Genomic DNA, 23383 nt, shown 5'->3' on the forward strand with positions numbered 1-23383 from the left:
GCTCCAACAGCTGTCTTGTTCCACTCCATCAGTCACTCTGCTGGCTGGCTGCCAACCATTCCCACCGGCTGCTTTGCTGGTCACTTGCTGCTGCTGCTCCTACCGGGCACCCGCTGGTCATTCCCACCAGCTGCTCCTTCTGGCGTAAGCAGCTTTTTGCTAAATATTGTTTTTGGTAATTGTATGGCTGAGGGAAGGCAGAGTGCAGAGAAACTGACAGAACAGAGAAGGCAGTAGAGGCAAAACATCAAGAATATCAAGCAGGATGTGGGGAGCACAGTGTGATCCTGCAAAAAGCTAGAAAGAGCTTTAGAGTCTGTTCACTGAAGAGACTTGGAGCCTTGCATCCCCTTCACTCACGAAGTCCTGTGGGAATGTACAACATAGCATTAGGCATGTTGGGAATGTGAAAAATTTCCCACCAGCTACCTCTTTTCTTCCTAGACATCCCTAGGCTTATAGCTTACTTTTGCACCAGCTCAAGTATCTGTAGTGAGAAACATGGATCCCAGACTTCTGGCCCTTGTCATAAGCAGTGTGCAGAAGACATCACACATTGCAGCATATCTACTTATGGACCTACTAGTGGAGGATGATGACTCACAAGATTCAGGTTCCGAGGATGATAAATTGTTATATCATTAGGCTATGACAGGCCTGGTATGCACAGTGAATCATCACTTGGGGCTAGGGAAACCAGCTCTGAGTCATGGGATCTCATTGTCCTGCATTTGTCTCAGAGTACTTCAGTTGTAAGGGGTTACAAGTTGCTTGTGGATCACTGTGGCATTTCAGACATAAATGTGGGATGGTCTGGAAAGGTGCATGATTCACACGCCTTCAGGAACAGTGGCCTGTACATGCTGGCACTTTCTTTCCAGACCACAAAATAACAGTGTGGAGTGTCAAAATGCTCATCGTGAACCTAGGTGACGCAGCCTACCCGTTGCAAGCCTAGCTCCTGAAGCCTTACATAGGGCAGCTGGACAGCAGTAAGGAGTGGTTCAACAACAGGCTAAGCCACTGCTGAATGGTTGTTGAATGTGCCTTTGACAGATTGAAAGGGAGATGGAAGCGTCTCCATGGCAAGCTGGATCTTTTGGAAGATCATATCCCCAAGCTGGAGGCTGCATGCTGCTGCTAATATAATTTATAAGGCAAAGTTTTTGCCCGTGGATGGAGCACTGAGGCACAGCACTTGGGCACACAGTTGGAACAGCCAGACACTCGTGCTGTCAGAGGAGCATATAAGGTGGCCATCAATACCAGGGAGGCTCTGAGGAACCATTTAGACAACAAGGGGGCCTGACAGTTCTTTGTGTTGGAGTTGTAAGTTAGGCATTCAGGCTAGAGCATTTGGTGTGGGTTATTTCACATAAAATAAAAACTCATGGAAACATGCATGACTTTTGACTTTGTCTTTGAAAACCTTGTATCTGTACAGATGTCCAGCTGTCAGAGCTGCTTTCACAGGGAGTAGAGTGTAAGAGGAAGAAACTATTACTGGATTGTAATGAGTTATGAGTGTACAGGACAGGTTGCTGGATAAAGGATTGTACCTTTGCAGCCTGGAATGGCGGTGGAGGGGGATGAGAGCAGAGGAACAGTTGATGGGGAAAGAGTTCTTTGGTTTTGGTCTCTATTATTCATCAGGTTTTTACTCCTGAGGGCATCATTTGGGTTCTACATGAGCTGGCTCATTTCTGTGTTCATTATCCCTAGCTCATCTTTGCTCTCTAAGCTCTTTGTTGCTCTTTTTTCTCTGACTGACTTGTTGAAAGACCCAACACATCCTTCGCCAGATCCGCACATGTCCTTTGCTTCTTTTTACTCATTTGGCATGGTGTGCAGGTGTACGTAGCTGACTTCTCAAGGCCTGGTCTGTGGAAGTAACCTTTAACAATAGAGTGACTGTACTTTCCGTGATTAAAGTTTGTTACATTTTACTAAAATGCATGCCCCTGAAGAAAACTTCCCACTTTTCTGGATTAGCCTGGAGGCAAACACAGATCTCTGTAGACACTGTGATCATGGTGAGTTTTCAAAAGGGAGAGGGGGAAAAGGAAGGCTGGTTATGACTCCCCAAGAAAGTACAGACCATGGTTGTGCAGCAGTTGTACAAGGATCCCTGCTAAAGGTTAACAAGCAAACTTGGACTGTGCTTTTGGATGCGAGTTGGGGGGCACCCTGAAATTAATGCAGCAAAAGTGTGTGCTGCCTTGGGAAAGTGTCATAGCACAGATGTGTGCCAACACAGCCCTGCCGTGGAATCTCTGTGATAAAAATAGTACATCAGGCGAATCTTCAGCACCATTTCCCAGGAAGGTTCTATTGCTATCCACATGTGCATCGTTGCAGTGTTTGGCCGTAATGGCAGACCTAGGGAGTGCTAATTAGCTCACAGAAATACAGCCTCTGGTCATCCCGTATTGCGGCCATCTCACCAACTGTATAGAACAATGTCCTGCTCAGCATGGCTGCCACTTGCTCAGCCTCCAACTTCACCCACCTGCACGGCCATGTACCCCACGTCCCTTCTGTTGCTTCAACACCCAGCATCTCTTCCACAGAGAGTTGCTGAGCATGCTCACAAACTGGTACTTGAGAACAATTCCTTGCTTGCTGGTGCACATTGTTACTGGATTGACCCTGACCTTCCGGCTCTCTTCATCAACTTGTGTCTGTATATCCAGGATGAGTATTTCTGTCTCTTTTCTCTGAGAACTATCCACAGTGTCCTTGGGTTTGATTGTGGGGTCCCCACCCAGGATTCTGTCTAGTTCTTCGTAAAACCAGCATGATTTGGGTGCCATATCTGACTGGCTGTTTGCCTCCTTTGCCTTCTCATAGGCTTGTTGGGAGTTCTTTGAGCTTGGCTGTGCATTGGCAGGGTATCTTGCTCATACCACTTCTCACCTGGGGGTCAAGAAATGTGACCGTACGTGTCCCAGTTCCTATGGGTCACTTGCAGCTCTGTTTACATCGATTCTTCACCTCATGCACTGATTAGATCCAAAAGCTCTGCATTGCTCCAAGCAGGAGCACATTTGGATTGATAGCCACCACCTCTGTTTCCTGAGAAGATGTCATGAGGATTATCACACATTGACCCACAGGAAATGGATTTAAAGTTCCCAGGGTTTGTAGGTGGGAGGGGAGCATCTGCTTACCTGTAAACCTTACGTGGCTGAAGGGCAGCCTAGTTTAAGGTGATGACCAGAGCGGCTAAATGGGGCATTATGGGATACATGCTGGAGTCCAATAAACTTGACAGAAAACTTACTACACGTTGCATGATTGTCAACAGCACAGAGACAAAAGTCCTTCGTGGAGCTGGAATCCGCAGGCCCTGAACTTTTACTAGCCTCTCAGGTCAAAAGGAGGCAACAATGTAATCCTTGAAGAAAGCTAAACCTATTGGGCTAAAACTTTGACCTGTTAGTGTGGACCACAATCCAGGATTGAGGTCAGTGAGAATTCTGCCTAAGTAAAAACTGCAGTACTTTACCAATGCCCAGTATGATATAATAAGTAATGATGTGCACAATATGCACAAATATTATAGAATGCACTGTGCCTTCATAGATGCATTTTTTCAAAGGAAAGTCTTAATTTTATTGTACAGTAATTTCTTTGTGCTTGTGAAGTAGGATTCCACAAGGGATCAGGTGTTCACAGGAGTGAATTTTTAATGCACAGTTGGGTGTCAAGTTATATCTAAAATATTGTAAATTGTAACTTCAAGTTGCTCTAGATTTTAAGTAGACCTAAAAGCTGAAGCTAATGAGTCAGCTAAAGCATAATGCACAATACATTTAACAGTTCTATTTTATTTATAGAAATGATTGAACCAAGGTTAAAAAGTGGAACTCTATCAGAGGCTAAAATTTCCAAGGGAAGAGAAACCATTCGACTGAGATCCAAAGGTCCTGCCACTGTGGAGGAAGTGGTAAGTTTATACTATGGTAGTAAATAGAGCCTTTAAAACCTTTAGCATATGTTACATTTACGCAGAACATCAGATTTATCCTTCAGCAAAGTTTATCTGGCAAAATGGGATTTTATTGAAAAATTCAACACAACAAAATGTCAGTGTTTTCTTACTCTGCTAAATGTCACTACAAGTTTGTTTAAAGCTACATTTGGTATTGATGTAAGAAATAAAAATAGTGGGTAACGGAACAAGGTGGCTCAACAGGAAATGTGTCATATTTACAGAAATTTAAAGCCAGGTTACTTGTGGCATACACATCAGTGCTTTGAACTCATGATTTTATTGCAGGTCTCACAGTATTTATTTTCCCTGGCCCCCCACTGCCCTTTTCAAGCTCTAATTCCAGGAACCATATGATTATATGAGAATTTCAACTTGCATGTTAACAAAACAGTTTCTAAACCAGGTGGGTGTGGAGAAAATCTGAAAAACATGAACCCCAGCAACTCAAAGCCCAGAAGGCAAATTAAAATAGTTAAAAGTTTATTATTTTAATAATTATTTTTAAGATCATTGTGATTTTTCTGAGGCATCTGATTCATGATTTTTGAATGTGTGGCATCTGCAATACAGATATTTATGTATACTGTGCAATATCTGACATTTTAAATCATTCAGAGATTATTAGATTGTTCTGTGTTTGTACAGCACCTAACACAGCAGGTCCTGGTCCATGAATAAGAGCTACATGTGGTAGTAGAAATAAATGTATTGCTAAAACTGATCAATACCCTTTATCAGGAATTTATAGGAATATCAAATTATCTTCGACCAAGGAAACATCTCTCTGCGTTAGCCTTCACTTTTAGTTATAGCTTATTAATGATAAAATATTAAAGGCATGTCCCATCTGTTTTCCAGCCGTATATGGTAAGCTAGCAATCGGGGCAGCCCGTGGACCTAGGCAAACTAGGCAGTTGCCTAGGGTGCCACGGGCCCGGGCGCCCCGTGATTACATCACGGCCATTGACAGCCATGCAGGCGGGGGCGCCAATCGCGCCTTCCGCCTAGGGCGCCAGCTGCCACAGCCGGCCTTCAGCAGCTCTGGCTAGCAATGGTACATCTTAACCAAAAGGTAGGTAAGTGTCACAAGGCTGGCCCTTTAAGGGGAGTCAGATGTCCTGCCTACCTGCAACAGGCTCTGCTGAAGGGAAAAAGCAACCCAGCTGTGTCTGGGGTTCGCTAATTAAAGCCATATCTACACTTCTAAGAAGAGAGATGTTCTGGAGGTCAGTCTTCTGGCATTTGATTTAGAGGGTCCTGAAGGCACCCCCGTTGGCCCCATAACTCCTCGCAGTTGAGAGGAGTAAGGGAAGTTTCTCCCATCGATCTCCAACTGTGGGGCCACCCCAGAAAATTGATGCATGGTACATTGACTCTAGCTACACAATTCACATAGCTGGAGTTAAGTATCTTGAATTGATTTTACTCCTCCAGTGTGAAGAGTCAGCCCCCTCTGAGAGTGAATGACATATTTCTCACTTCATTGATGTCCATGCCGACAATGCTGAAATACTCAGCTCCGCCTGTCATGAAGGAAATTGAAATTTATTTCTTCTGCTTTACTTGTGCAGTCACCAGGAAGCCAGATGTTTTTCATTAACTGTATCATACTATAATTTCACCCTTGGCTTTTTTGGGGTAGGGTGAGGGAGGAGGAAAAATCTTAACTAAAATCCAAAACATTAAGGTTGAAGATTTGCTTTCAATGTATTTATAATAAAATGGGAATAAGTCAAATCCTAAAGGCAAAATTTGGATTAATTTGGGTGCCTGGTAATTTTTTAAATTTGTGACCAAATTTACAGCATTTTATATCTAGGATTTAAACTCTTTTATGTGTTTTGTTTCAATAAAGCCCTCTGAAATTGAAGAAAAAGCAATAAAAAAAGTAGACGATCTTCTTGAAATATACATGGGAATAAGAGATAGTGAATTAGGTGAGTATTTAACGTATTTAGCACTGCTATTTGATTAAATTAATTTCCTTTGCTTGGTTGTTGTAATTAATCTGTAACTAATCCTTCCTTCTTCAGGTAGTATATATATATATATAGCTGTGTGCATTGTTGGATGGTGTGCATTATTGCTCTGGTTTCTACCACTAAGATATCTCCTTCAGTGGTCAAACATAAGTGTTAAAGGCTAGCGGTAAAAATGAGGTAGCAAAAACACAATTTTATGTTTTGTTACACTATTATACAGTTCTAAGCATCTAAGATTCCTTAGAGGTAGAAAGATTATCAGTTGTCATATATCTTTTTAATCAATATCTAATTTAATTTTTATACATTGACTATAAATTTGAGTAGTTGCCTACAGAAATTAAATATGAGGAAAAGATTCATTCAGAGAATTCCAGTCATTGTTCAACTAGGAACCATACCCCTCCATAAAATGCTTTATTATGGGGCTACACAACATGTTTCCCCCATGTAAGGACCCAATTCCAGAATGGGACTTGAACCTCATGCTAAAAGTTCTCATGGGCAAGCCCCTAGCCACGTATTCATTGTTATATCTGTCCATGAAAGTGGCCTTCCTTGTAGCAATTACCTCTGCTAGACGCAGAGAGGTCACAAGGGTTACGCATATCAAAACAAAGAATGTCAAAATAGGCTGAATCCTACATCTTAGCAGAATCCTACATCTTAGCAGGGAGAGAGCCACCACCCTGTACTCCAGAAGGGCTATGGCAGCTACTACAGCATTCCTTCACGGTGTCCCCACAGAACACATCTGCAAGACTGCCACATGGGCATCCATGCACACCTTCATGCAGCATTGTGCGTTCTAAACATTCGCAGATGTAGAGATGAGATTTGGCCACATGATACTCTCAGTCACAGACTCTCACCTGCCAAAGCTCCCTCCTCCATCTACAACAACTGCTTTGTAATCACCTGAAGGTGGAACACCCACAGGGACACTCCTCGAAGAAGAAGGGAAGGTTACTCACCAGGTGTAGTAACTGGAGTTCTTTGAGATGGTTGTCCCCATGGGTGCTTCACCACCCACTCTCCATCCCCCCTGCTTCAGACTCCAGCAAGTCTGGCTCAGAGAAGGAACAGAGAAAGTGGTCGGCTGCGCATGCACAGTAGCCACCCTAGATTGTACGCGCTGGCACTCCACACGCGCAGCTGGCCACAGAGCACTGCTCTCACAAATCTCCAATCAAGAGCACAGTGGCACTGACAAACCTGAAGGTGGAGCACTTACGGGGACAACCATCTCAAACAATTCCAGTTACTGTACCTGGTGAGTAAACTTCCCTAACCTGTATTACAGGTTGGATCTCCTTGGTCCAGCGCCCTCAGGACCTGACTGGTCCTGAATGAAGGATTTTGCTGGACCAGGGAAGGTCATTTCTTGGTTCCCCCTGTCACCAGTCCCCCAGTCATGGCCTCACTGCCAGCCTCCCACCAGCTTCCCCCTGCCTCCGGCCCCTCCAATGCAGGGCTCAAGGCCCCACTGTGGCAGCCCCATTGTTGGCACGCAGAACCCCATTGCTGGGCTCCCCGCTGGGGTTTAGCTGCTCCACAGGGTGTTAGCCCCGCTGCCTCTCAGCCTCACCGGGCAGGTCCACTTACACCTCATTTGCATTTTATCAGCAAAACCTGTACTCTCTTCAGTACTCCTGTTGCTAATACCCTTCTGCATGCCTGGTCATCTTTCTTCTTGACTTTTGTAACCTTCTTTGCAGTCCCCCTGATTCTCATATGTTCCTTTACGAATCTATCCAACATGCCTCTTTTAAAGGTAACAGCCAGCATGGATTTGTAAAGAACAAATCATGTTGAGTCAACTTGATCATTTTCTTTGATAGGATAACAAGTCTTGTGGATAAGGGAGAAGTGGTGGATGTGGTATACCTTTAGTAAGGCATTTGATACAGTCTCGCATTACCTTCTTATCAATAAACTAGGGAAATGCAAATTAGATGGGGCTACTATAAGGTGGGTGCATATCTGACAGTATACATGTTCTCAGAGAATATTTATTAATGGTTCACAGTCATGCTGGAAGGGCATAACAAGTGGGGTTCCACGGGGACTGTTTTGGGACCTGTTCTATTCTATATTTTCATCAACAATTTAGATGATGACACAGAAAGTATACTTTTAAAATTTGAAAATGATACCAAGTTGTGAGGGGATGCAAGTGCTTTGGAGGATAGGTTCATAATTCAAAATGATCTGGACGAAATGGTGTGAGGTAAATATGATGAAGTTTAATAAGGGTAAATGCAAAGTACTCCAGTTAGGGAGGAACAATCCATTTCACACATACAGAATGGGAAGTGACTGTCTAGGAAGGAGTACTGCAGAAAGGGATCTAGGGCCCAAAAGCTAAATATGAGTCAACAGTGTGACATTGTTGCAAAAAAAGCAAACATGATTCTGGGATGCATTAACAGAAGTGTTGTGAGCAAGACATGAGAAGTCATTTTTCCGATCTACTCTGCGCTGATTAGGCCTCAGTTGGAATGTTGTGTCCAGCTCTGGGCACCACATTTCAAGAAAGATGTGGAGAAATTGGAGAAGGTCTAGAGAAGAGCAACAAGAATGATTAAAGGTCTAGAGAACATGACCTATGAAGGAAGACTGAAAGAATTGGACTTGTTTAGTTTGGAAAAGAGAAGATTGAGAGGGAACATGATAGCGGTTTTCCGGTATCTAAGAGGGTGTCACAAGGAGGAGGGAGAAAACTTGTTCTTCCTTCCCTCTGAGGATAGAACAAGAAGCAATGCACTTAAACTGCAGCAAGGGAGGTTTAGGTTGGACATTTAACTCCAGACTTCAAAGAGAAGCTTCAGAATTGTCATTCATGCTTCAATTTAACACTCTACGTATGGGTCTCAACAAAGATGCTAATTATCTCACCAATTACAAAGATAGCTTCCCCAATTATCACCCCTAATGTCATTACCTCACAGACACTAACCTTCTCCCCCACACCCCTCCTCTGTTCTTAAACCTGATTTGTCATTTTTATACGTGTTCACTTTTTTTTGATTGTATCACTTTGGTATATATGGTTGTGCCAATTTTCTTCCACATATTGATCTGAGGAAGTGGGTCTGGTCCACGAAAGCTCATCACCTAATAAACCATCTTGTTAGTCTTTAAAGTGCTACATAGTTCTGTCTTTTGTTTAAGATAAAAGTAGTTTTTTTAAGCAGAACTTAGGCTGGTTTAAATAATTTACAGGTGGCAATGAAGCCTCCAAACAGTTAAATATACACTAAGTGCTAGCCTGTTTCTGTTTAGGAGTGAAAGTGCATAGAAGGTTGAATGAAAATGGCAAGCAGATCAGAAGACTCATAGCACATCAAAAGTATTACATGGTGTCAAAAGTGAAACTCACAGGGAACTTCACCTCACATGTTAAGAGTGAATGGGACTATATCAGAGAATAGGGAAAAGTGTGAACAACATTAGAGTAACTGTGAGCTATAGTCTAACAGGCCAACATAATTGACTTTTCAAGAGACTTCCATACTAACATCCCACTTATAAATAATTAAAAATTTTGGTTTTGGGCTGATATTTCCCAGGGTTGGCTTTTGTCTGAAGATCAATTGTTTTGGCAAAACATCCTTTTGAGTATGAGAATGGGAAATAAATACACTTTCCTCTTTAGAATAAAATATTTCCAACTTTGTACTCTACAACTATTCTTCTGTGAACCAGTAAGATTTACTTTAAAAATGGACATTGACAGGTGTGATTTGAATGTTTTGGCAAATACTGGTTTGTTTTTCTGTTGCAGTTATCTATTGAAAATTGCACTCTGTAAACATCAGTACATACTTCATGGAGTATTCTCACCGGGCCATAAAAGAGCTATTTAAAAAAAACAAAAACTACACTCTGGGTGTACATATGGCTAAATTAATTTCATGGTGAAAAATGTAATGAAAGTGCTCAGTGTATGAGCAGCTCTTGCTTTATTTACTGCTAAGGTATTTAAGGAATGAGGCAGGACTCTGTCTCACACATGCAAGAATGTTAGTGGTACATGAGAAAATCAGAAAGCATTTGATCTAACATAGGATTTCTCAACACATGGCCCGCGGGCCACATGTGGCCCACAGCCCATTTGTTTGCGGCCCACGGTGCTGTTTGGGTTTATGCGGGGCTCAACACATGGCCTGTGGGTGGGAGCCAAAACAAAAAAGTAGTCAATACAATGGTCTTCTGTTGATATGTGTTTTAGTAGTTAAATTCCTGGACTGTCATTGCTCATTAAAAGTGCTGTTATATGGGTGGAAATCGGGTAAATATTGCGTTTTATAATATCAGTGGAACAGACTTAAATGGGCCCTACCTGTTGTGTAGTCTTGCCTTAATCATTGTATTCATGCCCGTCAGTGTGAAAGAGCTATTTATATATATTTGCATACATATTTGCATGTATATGCAACTACACTTAAGTTGTGGCCCTCGGCATGTGCCATGAGTATCATTGTGGCCAGTACTTTTTTTGTGATGATACTGCCTGGTATGCAGTACCGGCACCTCCAGTCAGAGCTCAACAACTTTTCCCCTGGAGTACTGGCACTTTTTTTTTTTTTTTTATAAACAAAAAAAAGCACTGATTGTGGCCCCTGGGGCTTCCAGAGTTGAGTAGCCCTGGTCTAACATCTTGCACAGCCATTTAAGATAATCTAGTAAAGTAATTGAGCTCTACTGACACTAGAGGTCAGCCCCAAGCTGTTGTGAAAGTACACACCTATTCAGAAAGATCTGATTTCATAATATCAAATGTATAAGTGGCTTTAAAGAGAATAGATCATATAATGTTCCACGGAGGCACTGAAATTATGATTACCATTGAGCAAGGACTTTTATTACAAGCCCCTTTTCTGAAAAATCTCACTGACGGGGCTGAAATTTTTTCTGGGTATTTTTCAGCTCTATGGACACTTTTTTTTAAAAAAGCTTAGTTTAACCTCTAATTAGATATTTTTGATATGCTGTTTCTGCTGTTCGAATAACTCATTTTTAAAATTGCACTTAGCAGCAATATTCTGGTTTATTCCTCCCTTCTCATACAACTGTGCAGTTTAAACAGTGCAAATAACTATTGGAAGTTAGGGGAGAATCTCAACTAGGGCTGTAAACATTTTAGCAATTTCAATTTGCCAGGACTTATGCAAGGCTCCTTAGCTTTAATTTCCAAATTTTATGTTTGAGTTTCATGTTTGAATGCACTCACAATAAAATTCAATCAAAACTGCTGCTTCAATGATTTTCACCCAGAGTAATCTTGTCAGTCATGGGTTCACATAATTCAGCTCTGGTTTACAAAAAGTTCATAAACATGAGTGAACTTGGAAGGAGTTTCATGTTAAGAAAACTTGAAATCCAGATATGCTCATACGATTTTTGATCAGACAGATTTACAGACTCCAGTCCTGACTAGGGATGTAAAATCCTGTTCAGTTGGCCAATTGGTTAAACATATTATTTAACCACTTAACTGATTAAAAGGGTGGGCGGTGAAGGGGCTGGTCCAACCGGGCTGGAATGTGTCCCCCCTGCCACATGCTGCTGGACTTTCCACAGGTCGGGGCTGCACTGACTGGGCTAATTCTAGGCTGAAATATTCTCCATCGTTGTGAATGTACCCTGAATTTGTGGCATCTACACAAGTATCTCCTTGGCTGTGCTGAGACTATCTTGCATAATTTTACAAGCACCCAGCATCCCTGAAATTATTTGCTGCAGCATTCTCCCTGAGGGTGTGTCTACACTTGATTCCTCCTTTGAGGGAGGAATGCAAATGTAGACATCCGAAATCGCAAATGAAGCGGGGATTTAAATATCCCGCACTTCGTCTGCATAATTGCGGACTGCCGCTTTTCCGCAATAGCGCTATTTCGGTACATCAAACTCGGTCCTTGCGGGGTTATTTGTAGAGAAAAGCCTTCCCTCAAAATAACCCTTAAACCTCATTTTTTGAGGAGTAAGGGTTATTTGGAGGGAAGGGTTTTCTCTCGAAATAACCCTGCAGGGACCGAGTTTGATGTCCCGAAATAGAGCCATTGTGGAAAAGCCATAATCTGCGATTATGCAAATGAAACACGGGATATTTAAATCCCCGCTTAATTTGCAATTTTGGATGTCTACATTTGCATTCCTCCCTCGAAGGAGGAATCAAGTGTAGACATACCCTGACTGCATAAAGCTGCTTCTGTGCTGACACCCCTTCATCATCCTTGCAGCTGGGGAAGGCAGCATGGCCAGGTCATCAGCAATCTCCAACTGCTGAAATAGGCTCTGGAGATATTTGGTAGCAGCCATACATTTAGAGCAGCCTTCTCTAATTTATCTTGCATTCTAGAAGACTAGCGCTCAGATGGTCCAGGATTGGGAGAGAACAAAAAGGACACATTTTTGGGTATGTTTAGACAGCAGTGCTATTTTGGGATATGTCCAGTATCCCGAAATAGTATTTTTCGCACCTTAACAGCACGCCCATTAATTTGAAATGCAATTGAAATAACAGACTTGCTGTTCTGACATCTTGGTAAATCTTGTTCCATGAGGATTAAGGGACTTGTTGGAAGAGTGGTCTATTCCAAAATGTAGACCGTGTAGACCATGCCACTGTCTAGACAGTGCTAAATTTCAAAATAGACTGTCTTGAAGTAAGCTCAAAATAAGCTACTCAAATTGCGTAGCTTATTTCAAGCTAGTGCTGCTGAGTAGATGCATCCTTTGTGTCCTCAACCCCTCTGCCCTCTCCTTGCTCCGAACTCCACTGATTATTCCTTGGCAGAAACTGAGAATTGAGACCAAAATAATTGCCATAAATGTATCCATTTCCAATCTGAAATGTGTAACTGTCACATTTTCTCATACTCAGCTGTTATTTGAAAGTACGTGCTGGTCCACATGCAGGTACAGGGTTAATGCTGTTCCATTGGCAGAGCTTCAGCAGTCTGCTTTGTGCTTTTACAAGCTTGTGTACTAGATGTGCTAATAGTCTTAGATTGCAATATAGTGGCTTTAAATGGATACTTCATCCTAGCCTTCCAGGGCTTTACAGATATATTGTGGCCTAATTCACATTTTCTATAGTTTTGTTCTCATATCTGCCTTAATATCATTACAGTTCAGCAGATCTTCCTAACTGATCTTGCTATAACATAATTCCAAAGGTTGCTTGTGTTCCTTTACTTTGAAATGATGTTAAAGAGACTTGCCTTTCAAAATTTCTAATGACAAATCAGATATTTTCTTCTCCCCACTGGATCTTCATTTGCACCCGAAATCTTTCCATGTTTAGTATCTTTTTACTAGTCCCTTTTGTAAATTGATTAAGTTTATCCTACACATTCTGGAGGGCTTTGTTTTCAAGCACTTTGCAGCTATTTTGAAAATTTTTATTCTGCTTTGTGTGGCAGAAGCCTGCAGCATCTTCCTTTTGGCTTGCAATTTTCTTACAACCAATTTTTGTGTATTCCTCTTCTGAATGAGAATATTTTAGATAATGCTGATAATTTCAGATAATGCAGAGAGCTATTTTCATCTACGGATCACAAAGTACTTTACAAACAAGGTAAGTATCATTATCCCTATTTTATATATAGGGAAACAGAGGCACAGAGAGATGACAAGACTAGCTGAAGGTGACCCAGCAGGCTGTTGGCCCAGCAGAGAAGGAAATTAGGTTTCCTGAGCCCCAGTCTGTGACCTTATTCATTGGGCCATCTTTGGGTACGTTTAAACAGCAGTGCTATTTTGGGATATGTCCAGTATCCCGAAATAGCATTTTTCGCATCTTAACAACATGCCCATTAATTTGAAATACAAATATCTCTGTTTGCTTCTCCATCTATTACTTAACCAACCTGGAGTGTTTTGCCCATAGTTTTCTGCCTGCTACATAGCAGGCAGATTTACTTTTTCCTGTCCTGGGTTTGAAGTCTTTCAGACATGATATTTTGAAGGTTTTTTTTCCTTGTCATATTTACAATGTTCCTTTTCAAATGCTGGCAAAGCTAAACATGCTCCTGTTTGGGGTCTGATTTACCCTGATTTCAGCAAGTGTTTGGAAACCAGTCTGCAGTTGCATACCTTTGTGTACAGATTGAATGTTGTTCTTTATTCTCAGGGCCTGTGAATTCTCCATTTCCACCGGTTACCCAGTGTCCACAAGCTTGGCTATTTTAAGCTCTGGCTTGCTAAGAGCTGTTTTGTGAAGCCCAGTTGATTAAATATGTTGCATATTTTGCATCTTCATCTCATAATTAAAGAAACTGGATTTATGATAAGTAGTTGGTGTCACAATGTGGCATAAAAATTCTGAATTCTTCTTCGAGTGATTGCTCATGTGCATTCCAATATAGTTGTGTGCACGTAGCGTGCATGCACCATCGGAAGTTTTTCGCTCAGCAGTACCCTTAGAGCCAGCAGGGATCCCCCTTGAGTGGCGCCAGTATACGGGCTCATATATACCCCTGCTTGTCCCCTCACCCACGCAGTTCCTTCTTACCGCCATGACAGCCATTGGAACAACCCTCAGCTCCTCAACGTGATTGTTGTCTTCATTGTTCTTCAATCTTTAGTTAATCTTCAGCTAAGTGTCTGCAATTTAAGTTAGAGTTTTTTGTTGTTTTCTGTTGATTGCTTCCTGCTGCGGCGCGCCGTGCTCCTATGGCAGGGCATGCCCTGCCCACAAGGCTTTACGCCCTGCAAAAAATACAATAGGCCTATGCCGTGCGGTGACCTGCACTCATCGTGCTTAAAGTGTCTGGGAGAAGCACACCTTACAGAAGCCTGTAAAATCTGTAAGGCCTTCAAGCCCAGGACGAAACATGAGGGAGTCGCTCCTTAAGATCCTCCTCATGGAAATGGATCTCCGACTGGCACCAGCATCAGACTTGGCACTGGCCTCCCAGAGTGTACTGCTCTCAGTGCGCGATGGTTCCGCGCACCATGCCTCTCCAGCACCGCAGTGACCCGGCACCGCTCTCAATCGCTGGCGCCTCAGAAGAAGAGGCAGCCCAACGGGTCGGTCCCCGCCTAGGCACACACCCTCTGTGCGCCCTCCAGTGGGGCATGCGGCACCGATGAGCCTTGAGCCCAGGCCTTCTAAGTTGGGCAGGCTTGCCTCCCAGTGAGGGGGCATCAGCTCTCTGGAGGACTTCCCAGAGCCATCCACACTGGAGGCCTTGGAGGCAATGAGGATTCTAATTGAATCCTTCCCCTCCCCTCCTCTGACTCCAACACCCTCTAGGCAGCACAAGGATGCTTGGCATTGATCGCCTTCCGGGGCCACCAAAGACATGGTGCATGAGGGCAGACATCACTCAGCGCCAACGGCATCTCGTGCGGCACCGGCCATCGAGTTACCAACACCCCCGGTGCCATCCAAAGACACGGCACCGGACTCAGTGCAGCGACATCGCCCAGTGCCATCACCACCCGGGTCCCATCAGCACTTACCTCCGTGCAGGACCCCAACGTGGCCATGCCTCCTCCATCGCCTTGGCACAGTGGCAAACCGGAGTCCATGTCTCGGCGCACCGCAACTCCTTCAGCATCCACGTCGGCACCGCCCTGGTCCGCCTCGGAGTATTCGTCCAACTCCGAGGCAGAATCTGTCCGATCCTCAAGGGCCTCCAGGTCTCGCTCGCAATACCGCTCCCACTCTCGGCACCGCTTCCAGCACCGTAGTCCTCCGCTCCCGTACCAGCAACAGTGGGCTCAGCCAGTTCTGGTGCTCATGGGTGCAAACATGGCCCCCTCAGCTTCTGGGGCAATGGCCCTTCTGGACTCCCTAGGCTTATCACCAGAGCCAGGGCACAGACCCCCCCCCCCCCCCCGACTGGCTTCCGTCTCTTCAGGGCCCCGAGTTCCTCCGTCGGCGACACCTCTGGTCAGGTCCCCCACCTCGGGACAGAGCCCTAGCGAGGCTCTGCTCCCCCATTCCCTGCTCTGTGCGTCTCCTGCCGAGGCGCGGCTTGGCCATTTTTAAAAGTGGTGCCACAATGCCAAGCCGCGCATGACCCTGCCCCCTCCAGCTTGCTGTGCATGACCCCAACCCTGGCGCAGCCCCGTCTCCTCCCGGCGCTGCCGCCCGGGCCGACAGCTTCCCTTCTCCAGCTGGGGTCAGCTTGTCGGCCTCTCACTGGAGTCCCTCGGCCTGGTGGGGTCTTCTGGCAGGGCCGTAAGAGCCGGCAGCGGCCCTACTGGCTCCGGTGCAGAGCGCACGTGTATGCTTCCCCTCCGTCCCGGGCTGGCAGAGTGGTGCCCCAGAAAGTGTGGTGCACTACGCGACTGCGTACTCCGTGTATGCCTAAGGACGGTCCTGCTGACACCTTTAGAGTGGCTCCACCAGTTAACAAAACAGTGGCCAAAATCTCCAAAGCCTTGTAGCAAACCCCCGCCTCCATTCCTCCAATGGATGAATGCCTCTCTCTTCTCTCATCCTCCCCCAGGCTTGTTGGTTGGTGCAAGCCATTAATCAAAGGGAGAGACAAGGGCAGCCTGCTGCCACCCCTAAGAACAGGGAGGCCAAAAAGTCTGACCTGCTGGGATGGAAGGTCTATGCGTCTGGGGGGCATTCAATATTGCATTGCCAACCAGCAAGTCCTCTTGTCCCATTACACATACAACACCTGGGTGTCCATGGACAAGTCCTTAGGGACTCCCGCTCGGAGTACAAGGCTCTTCACGGAGAGGGGAGAGCAATCTCCAGGGCGGCTCTCCAAGTGGCTCTCGACATGGTGGATGCTGCAGCTCAAGTGATGGCCACTGGGGTGGTTCTGCACCATAGCTCATGGCTCCAGGGTTCTGGGGTGCCACTGGAGCTCCAAAACACCATTCAGGACCTCCTGTTCAAGGGCCCCTGGCCCTTTTCAGAGCAGACTGACCAGAGGCTTCATAGCCTCAAGGATACCAGGGTGGCATTCAAGTCCTTGGGCCTGCACACTCCTGCTACCCAGAGGCGTATCTACTCAAATAGGAATGTTCCTAGAGTGCCTCCCCAGGGCCCACGCCCCGACTTCGCCCACCATAGGAGCAGGAGTGGCAATGGCAGGAATGACAGGCGCCAGCCATGCCCAGCCCCCAACAATAACCAGGGGCTCCCTAACAAGCCTCCAGGGCCCCGTCAGAGGTTTTGACGGGACCCTCGAGGGCATCTTACCAGTCTCCTCCTTACTTTTCTGGGACCGTTTATCCCATTTCCTCCAGGCCTGGCAGTCTGTTACATCGGACCGATGGGTGCTGGAGATAGAGGAAAGGGGTTATATAAACCCTTTCTACTCGCCCCCTCCTTCCCAACCCCCTACCCTGTCCCTTTTCAGGGACCCCTCTCATGAGGGGTCTTCTACAGGCGGAAGTAAATCATCTCCTCACGCTAGGGGCGGTGGAATGTGTTCCCCCTGAGTTTTGGAACAGGGGAATCTATTCCTGTTACTTTCTGATTCCAAAGGCGAAAGGGGTCCTTCATCCCATTCTAGACCTCAGAGCTCTAGACAAAATCCTTCATCGTCAAGACAAAATTCAAAATGGTGACTCAGGCATCCATTATCTCTTCCTTAGCCCCCAGAGACTGGTACGCTGCCCTCGACTTAATTTCAGTTACCTCCTGCCATTGAAGGTTCCCACGGTTTACCGTGGGCCTGGACCATTACCAATTCACAGCTCTCCCCTTTGGTATTTCTACGGCCCCTTGGGTCTTCACCAAATGCATGGCAGTGGTGGCTGCCGAGCTCAGAAAAAGGGGTGTCCAGGTGTTCCCCTACTTAGATGATTGACTCCTAAGGGGGGGGGGGGAGTCAGAGACTCAGATGAGAGCCTTCATCACCACAGCCCACAAACTCTTTGAAGACTTAGGCCTTCTGTTGAATCTGGACAAATCGACCCTGACTCCTACCCAGTTGATAGAGACCTCCAGACGCAAGGTATGTGGTCTGTGGATGAAACCTCCCTGCATATCAATGTCAGGGAGCTCCAGGTAGTCCGATTGACTTGTGTGGTTTTCCTTCCCCACCTGAGGGGCAAGTCTGTCCTCGTTCTGTCGGACAACATGACAGCAGTGGCGTACATAAACAAGCAGGGTGGGGCCAATTCCCCTCACCTGTGCTTGGAGGCGATCCGCCTGTGGGACCTCTGCATCGAGGCGGACATCCACCCAATGGCCTCCTATCTCCCAGGCTCCCACAAGGTCCTGGCGGATAGGCTGAGCAGATCGTTTGTGGGTCACGAGTGGTCCCTGCGCTGGGATGTAGCCCATTCCATCTTCCATGCATGCAGGTCTCCGCACCTGGACCTGTTCGCCACGGGGCAGAACAAGAAGTGCCCACATTTCTGCTCCCTCATGGGTCAGGGGCAGGGTTCCTTAGGGGATGCTCTCCTCCTCCCTTGGCTGTGAGGCCTGTTGTATGCCTTCCCGCCTTTTCCGCTAGTTCACAAGGTCCTCCTAAAAGTGCGGGAGTTCAGGGCGTCCCTGATTCTAATTGCCCCAGCATGGCTCAGGCAACATTGGTTCGTGACCCTCCTCAGCCTCTCCTGCGAGAGGCCCGTATCCCTCCCACTGGTCCTGGACCTGATATCCCAGGACTCGGGCAGGCTCTGCCACCCGGACCTGCAATCACTGCACCTGATAGCGTGGAAGCGCCGTGGTTAACGGCAAAGGAGCTCCAGTGCTCTGAACAGGTTCAGGATGTCCTCCTGGGTAGCAGAAAACCCTCTACCAGGGCCACGTATCTGGCTACGTGGAAGCGGTTCTGCTGTTGGGCTTCCCAGAAGGGGGTGAACACAAGATGGGTTCAAATCCCCCTGATCCTAGATTACCTGTTGGACCTTAGGCTCCAGCATCTTTCTTCCTCCTCCATCAAGTTTCACCTGGGAGCCATCTCAGCCTTCCACCTGAGGGAAAGGGGGAAAACCCTATTTGCCAATCCAATGGTCATCAGGTTCCTAAAAGGGCTGGACAGGCTGAATCCTCATGTCCACCAACCTGTTCCCCAGTGGGACGTAAACTTGGTTCTCCCCAAATATATGGGGCCCCCGTTCGAACTGTTAGTGACGTGCTCCCTCCTGCACCTATCTTATAAGGCAGCTCTCCTGTTGGCGATTACTTCCACCATGAGGATATCTGAGCTTAGGGCACTCACATCAGATCCCCCCACACGGTATTTTTTAAGGATAAGATTTAGCTCTGCCCTCACCCGGCTTTCCTGCCGAAGGTGGTGTCATCCTTCTACACCTCCCAGGACATCTTCCTGCCGGTTTTTTTGCCCTAAACCTCATGTATCTGGGAAAGAGCAGGCTTTACACACTCTAGACGTCCATAGGGTGCTAGCCTTTTATTTAGAGAAGACCAAACCTTTCCAGAAGTCGCCACAACTTTTAGTGGCTATCGCAGAGTGCATGAGGGGCCAACCCATGTCCACGCAGCGGATAGCCTCTTGGATAACCGCCTGCATCAGGGAGTGCTACAGCCTAGCGGGCGTTTCGGCTCCACTTCTTAGATCGCACTCCACAAGGGCAGTGGCCGCCTCCACCGCTTTCATAGCACTGGTTCCCAGTCTGGACATCTGCAGAGCCGCCACATGGTCCTCCGTCCATACATTTGCCAACCACTATGCACTGCCGCATCAGGCCAGAGGGGACGCTGCTCTGGGTAGGACCCTCCTCCATTCCTCTGTAGTTTCATCGTCCAGCCAGCCTCCTTACGTTCTGCTTTGGAGTCACCTATATTGGAATGTGCATGAGCAATCACTCGAAGAAGAAAGAACAGTTACTTACCTCGTAACTGTGATTCTTCAAGATGTGTTGATCATGTGCATTCCAAAACCCCGCCCACCGCCCTTTATCTGGAGTATGCCGGTAAGAAGGAACTAGTGGGGAGGGGGCCAGCAGGGGTATATATGGGCTGGTATACCAGCGCCACTCCAGGGGCTCCCTGCTGGCCCTAAGGGTACTGCTGAGGGACATACTTCTGATGGCGCATACACACTGCGTGCACACACCTATATTGGAATGGACATGAGCAATACATCTCGAAGAATCACAGTTACAAGGTAAGTAACCATTCTATCCCGGAAAGACTTTGTGTTGTGCCACATCTTATCTGGTTCTTTACCCCAGACCTGGATTTACTTTCACAAGACACTACAGTTAGTAGTTAAACATACTGGCTACATCTAGACTGGCATGATTTTGCGGAAATACTTTTAACGGAAAAGTTTATCCGTTAAAAGTATTTTCGCAAAAGAACGTATAGATTAGCAAGGATGCTTTTGCGCAAAAAGTGCCGTTTTAGCCATCGGAGCTTTTTTGCGCAAAATAATTTTTCCCTGTTTACACAGTATTCTTGCGCAAGAGGGCTTTTTCCCGAGCGGGAGCGTGAAAGTATTTGCGCAAGAAGCACTGATTTTGTACATTACAAAGTCAGTGCTCTTGCGCAAATTCAAGCAGCCAGTGTAGACAGCTGGAAAGTTTTTGCGCAAAAGCAGCCACTTTTGCGCAAAATCTTGCCAGTCTAGACGCACTCACTGAGTCTGTGCTGAGCAAAAGAAAAATGAATCAGAACTAAATAGAACACAAACAAGATCCAGAAGTATTTGTCCCTAGGAATATGATTGTGCTCTCCAGCATAGCAGAGCATTCATTATTAAGGGAGAGATCTAGGACCATGAATCCTTTTGATTTTTTTGGGACTTGTGCTTCTGAATCCTGCTAGATGCATTTAAAAATCTCCCCTTTCTAAGTGTTTAAAATATATTATTTTGGAATGTCACAATGAGCATGTAATGTAATTGTAATTTTGTTTTTGTCTTTCTGTATATCTGTGTTGGGGAGATGGTAATTTTTGTTTGGTTTTGTTTGTAAGCTGCCACAATGGTAGAAGCAGGAAAAGGCAAGAACAATCCAGATGAATTTGCTGTTGCACTTGATGAAACTCTTGGAGACTTCGCATTTCCAGATGAGTTTGTTTTTGATGTATGGGAAGCCATAGGTGATGCTAAACAAGAACAATTTTAATGAGAAATGTACAGTTTATTAATCACCAAAGATAACACACTTGTTTTTAAACAATTACAGGATCAGAATTTCAGTTTATTAATGAGACGTATGAGTTGATTATGCATATTTTTGAAATATTCCCCTTTCAACTCTTTTGCAGAGGAGTATTTTCTGGGAATGTGTTTTGAAAAACCTTGTATAGCATCCAGCTATACATTTAAAATCACTTAACCTACTTTTATAAATTCATATATGGAACAGTTCCATGGTATGTGTTTAGTATTCCATTAATCCAGTATTTTTTCATATGTGCGGTATATTACCAATATTTTGCAGCTCTCTAAAGAGATATTAGACATATATAATAAAGAGCTAGAGCTATTTTATCCTTTTTTAAAAAAAGATTTATAAAACATGATAATATGAAAAAGTACTCAGATGTGCTATGACTTAATAATAACCAATCATGTACACTTAGCTTTACATCTGTTCCCTTCTTACCGGTAAAAACAACAGGTAGTTCTGCGGCACCATAGAGACTAACAAAAATATATACTGTAGAATCATGAGCTTTTGTCAGTAGAACCCACTTCTTATCTCTGTGTATGAAGGAGTGCTTGTCTTTACAGAAAATTGGAAATTTTATATGAGTGAGGTTCAAAAAAATCTTCACCCTCCTCATGATTGGGACTTCATTTGAGATCTGAGACTGTTTGAATGGATATGATTTGTTTTAATTTGGTGTATAATATAAATTGCCTAATATTACAATGGGCTATTAGAAATACTACACCAAATTTATATATCAGTGTCTGTCTGCCATATTGCTGCATCATAGTCTTGGAGTCAAACATACACTTGAGTGTTTTGGTGAATCAGAATCTTGGTTTCTACTCTTTGTATGGCTTTTTCATGAAAATGGGAGAGAGGAAAAAATTAAAAATAAATTAAAAACAAGAAAATATGATTAGTAAAACTACAAAAAAGTTGCAGCATGGAGCAAAGGCCAGGTTTTTAGAACCTCAAGCTACTTTTAACTCATTTTAAGATTGATTGGATTTCAAGTTGTCCGTGTCCTTCTAGACTTAGAAAATCATGTTATACATAAACACATTCTTATCTCTTTTTATATTTCACTAGTAAAACCTGTGCTTATTAAAGAAAAAATAACTTTAAAAAAATCCAATTTATCTATATGTACTCCTATGTTTACTTTTTGTAGTCAGTCCATTTCAATTTTGTTTATATTCAGGTTTCAGTGTTGCAATGTTTGGATTTTAAACAAGGCATAAGGATACTTATTTGTTCAGAAATAACTGTTTTTGCATTAAGATTTTTGGGTTTGGTTTCTGTTGTGGAAATATATTGATCCTGGAATTTAAACATGGGCTGAATGATGGATGACAAGATCCATTTAAAATTAAATTGAAAAAAAAAGTGGGACCTTATCTGTGCAAGTACTATAGCTTTTCAATGTTCTTTTATATTTGAATGAGCACATATAATAAAATACTATTCCAAAAATAAACTTTTCTAAATGTCTTTTTTTTTTTAAACCTGGAAATGGTCAGCAGAAAAAGTTTCTTTCGTCATCTTCCTGTGGCTGATTGAAATGGATATAACAAGAGCTCAGGTATCACATGCTAATTAAATGTTTCCAAAAATATGACACTTACAAAATGGTACAGCCTGTACTAGAATCTGAAAGCTGCTGTTTTGGGAACTGACTCATGGCTCTTGGTTGCTAAAGTAATGAAAATGGTACTCTTGGTATCCACGGAAATGGGCTTAAACAGCTAAGAAGATACACTCGTTGCCTACACTGTTTCATCCAGCATTATATAAAAATGGTATCTTGAGTTTGGTATCTCAATAACACATATGAAATAGGTAGCATAGATATCTGACTTAGTAGCTGATTTGCATTTTCATATATACATCAATGTGACATCAGTGAAAATCGAGATCCCTAGTTTCTGCAAGATAATCTATGTAAAATCCTGTTTAATTGGTTAATCAGTTAGGGTATGTCTACACTTGCACCCTATCTCAAGATAAGGATGCAAATGTAGTGTACCAAAATTGCTAATGAAGCGCGGGATTTAAATATCTCACGCTTAATTAGCATAATCACGTCTGGCCGCCATTTTGAAATCCTTCTCTTGAAATAACTGTTAGTCATCATACAATGAGGTTTAACAGTTATTTCAGGAGAAGGGTTTTCTCTCGAAATAATGCTGCTACACGGGGCGTTTTATTTTGCAATAATGCGATTTCAGAATAGCGGCCGGACGCAGTTATGCTAATTAAGTGCGGGATATTTAAATCCCGCGTTTCATTAGCAATTTCAGTACACTACATTTGCATCCCTATCTCGAGAAAGGGAGCAAGTGTA

At 44.3% G+C, this 23383-nt stretch overlaps 1 protein-coding gene across 1 annotated transcript in view; it reads left to right on the forward strand.

The window, feature by feature from the left end:
* The window catches only part of GIPC2 (GIPC PDZ domain containing family member 2), a 66166-nt gene extending 43650 nt beyond the window's left edge, over window positions 1-22516 (forward strand). Inside the window, exons 4-6 of the mRNA XM_075936325.1 lie at window positions 3840-3949; window positions 5853-5934; window positions 20855-22516. Coding sequence (XP_075792440.1) covers window positions 3840-3949; window positions 5853-5934; window positions 20855-21006 — 344 coding nt within the window. The 3' untranslated portion in view covers window positions 21007-22516. The remainder of the gene's footprint in view (window positions 1-3839; window positions 3950-5852; window positions 5935-20854) is intronic.
* The last annotated feature ends 867 nt before the right edge of the window (window positions 22517-23383 follow it).

This window comes from Pelodiscus sinensis, chromosome 9, assembly GCF_049634645.1.
Source record: "Pelodiscus sinensis isolate JC-2024 chromosome 9, ASM4963464v1, whole genome shotgun sequence".
Classification (NCBI taxonomy): Eukaryota; Metazoa; Chordata; order Testudines; family Trionychidae; genus Pelodiscus; species Pelodiscus sinensis.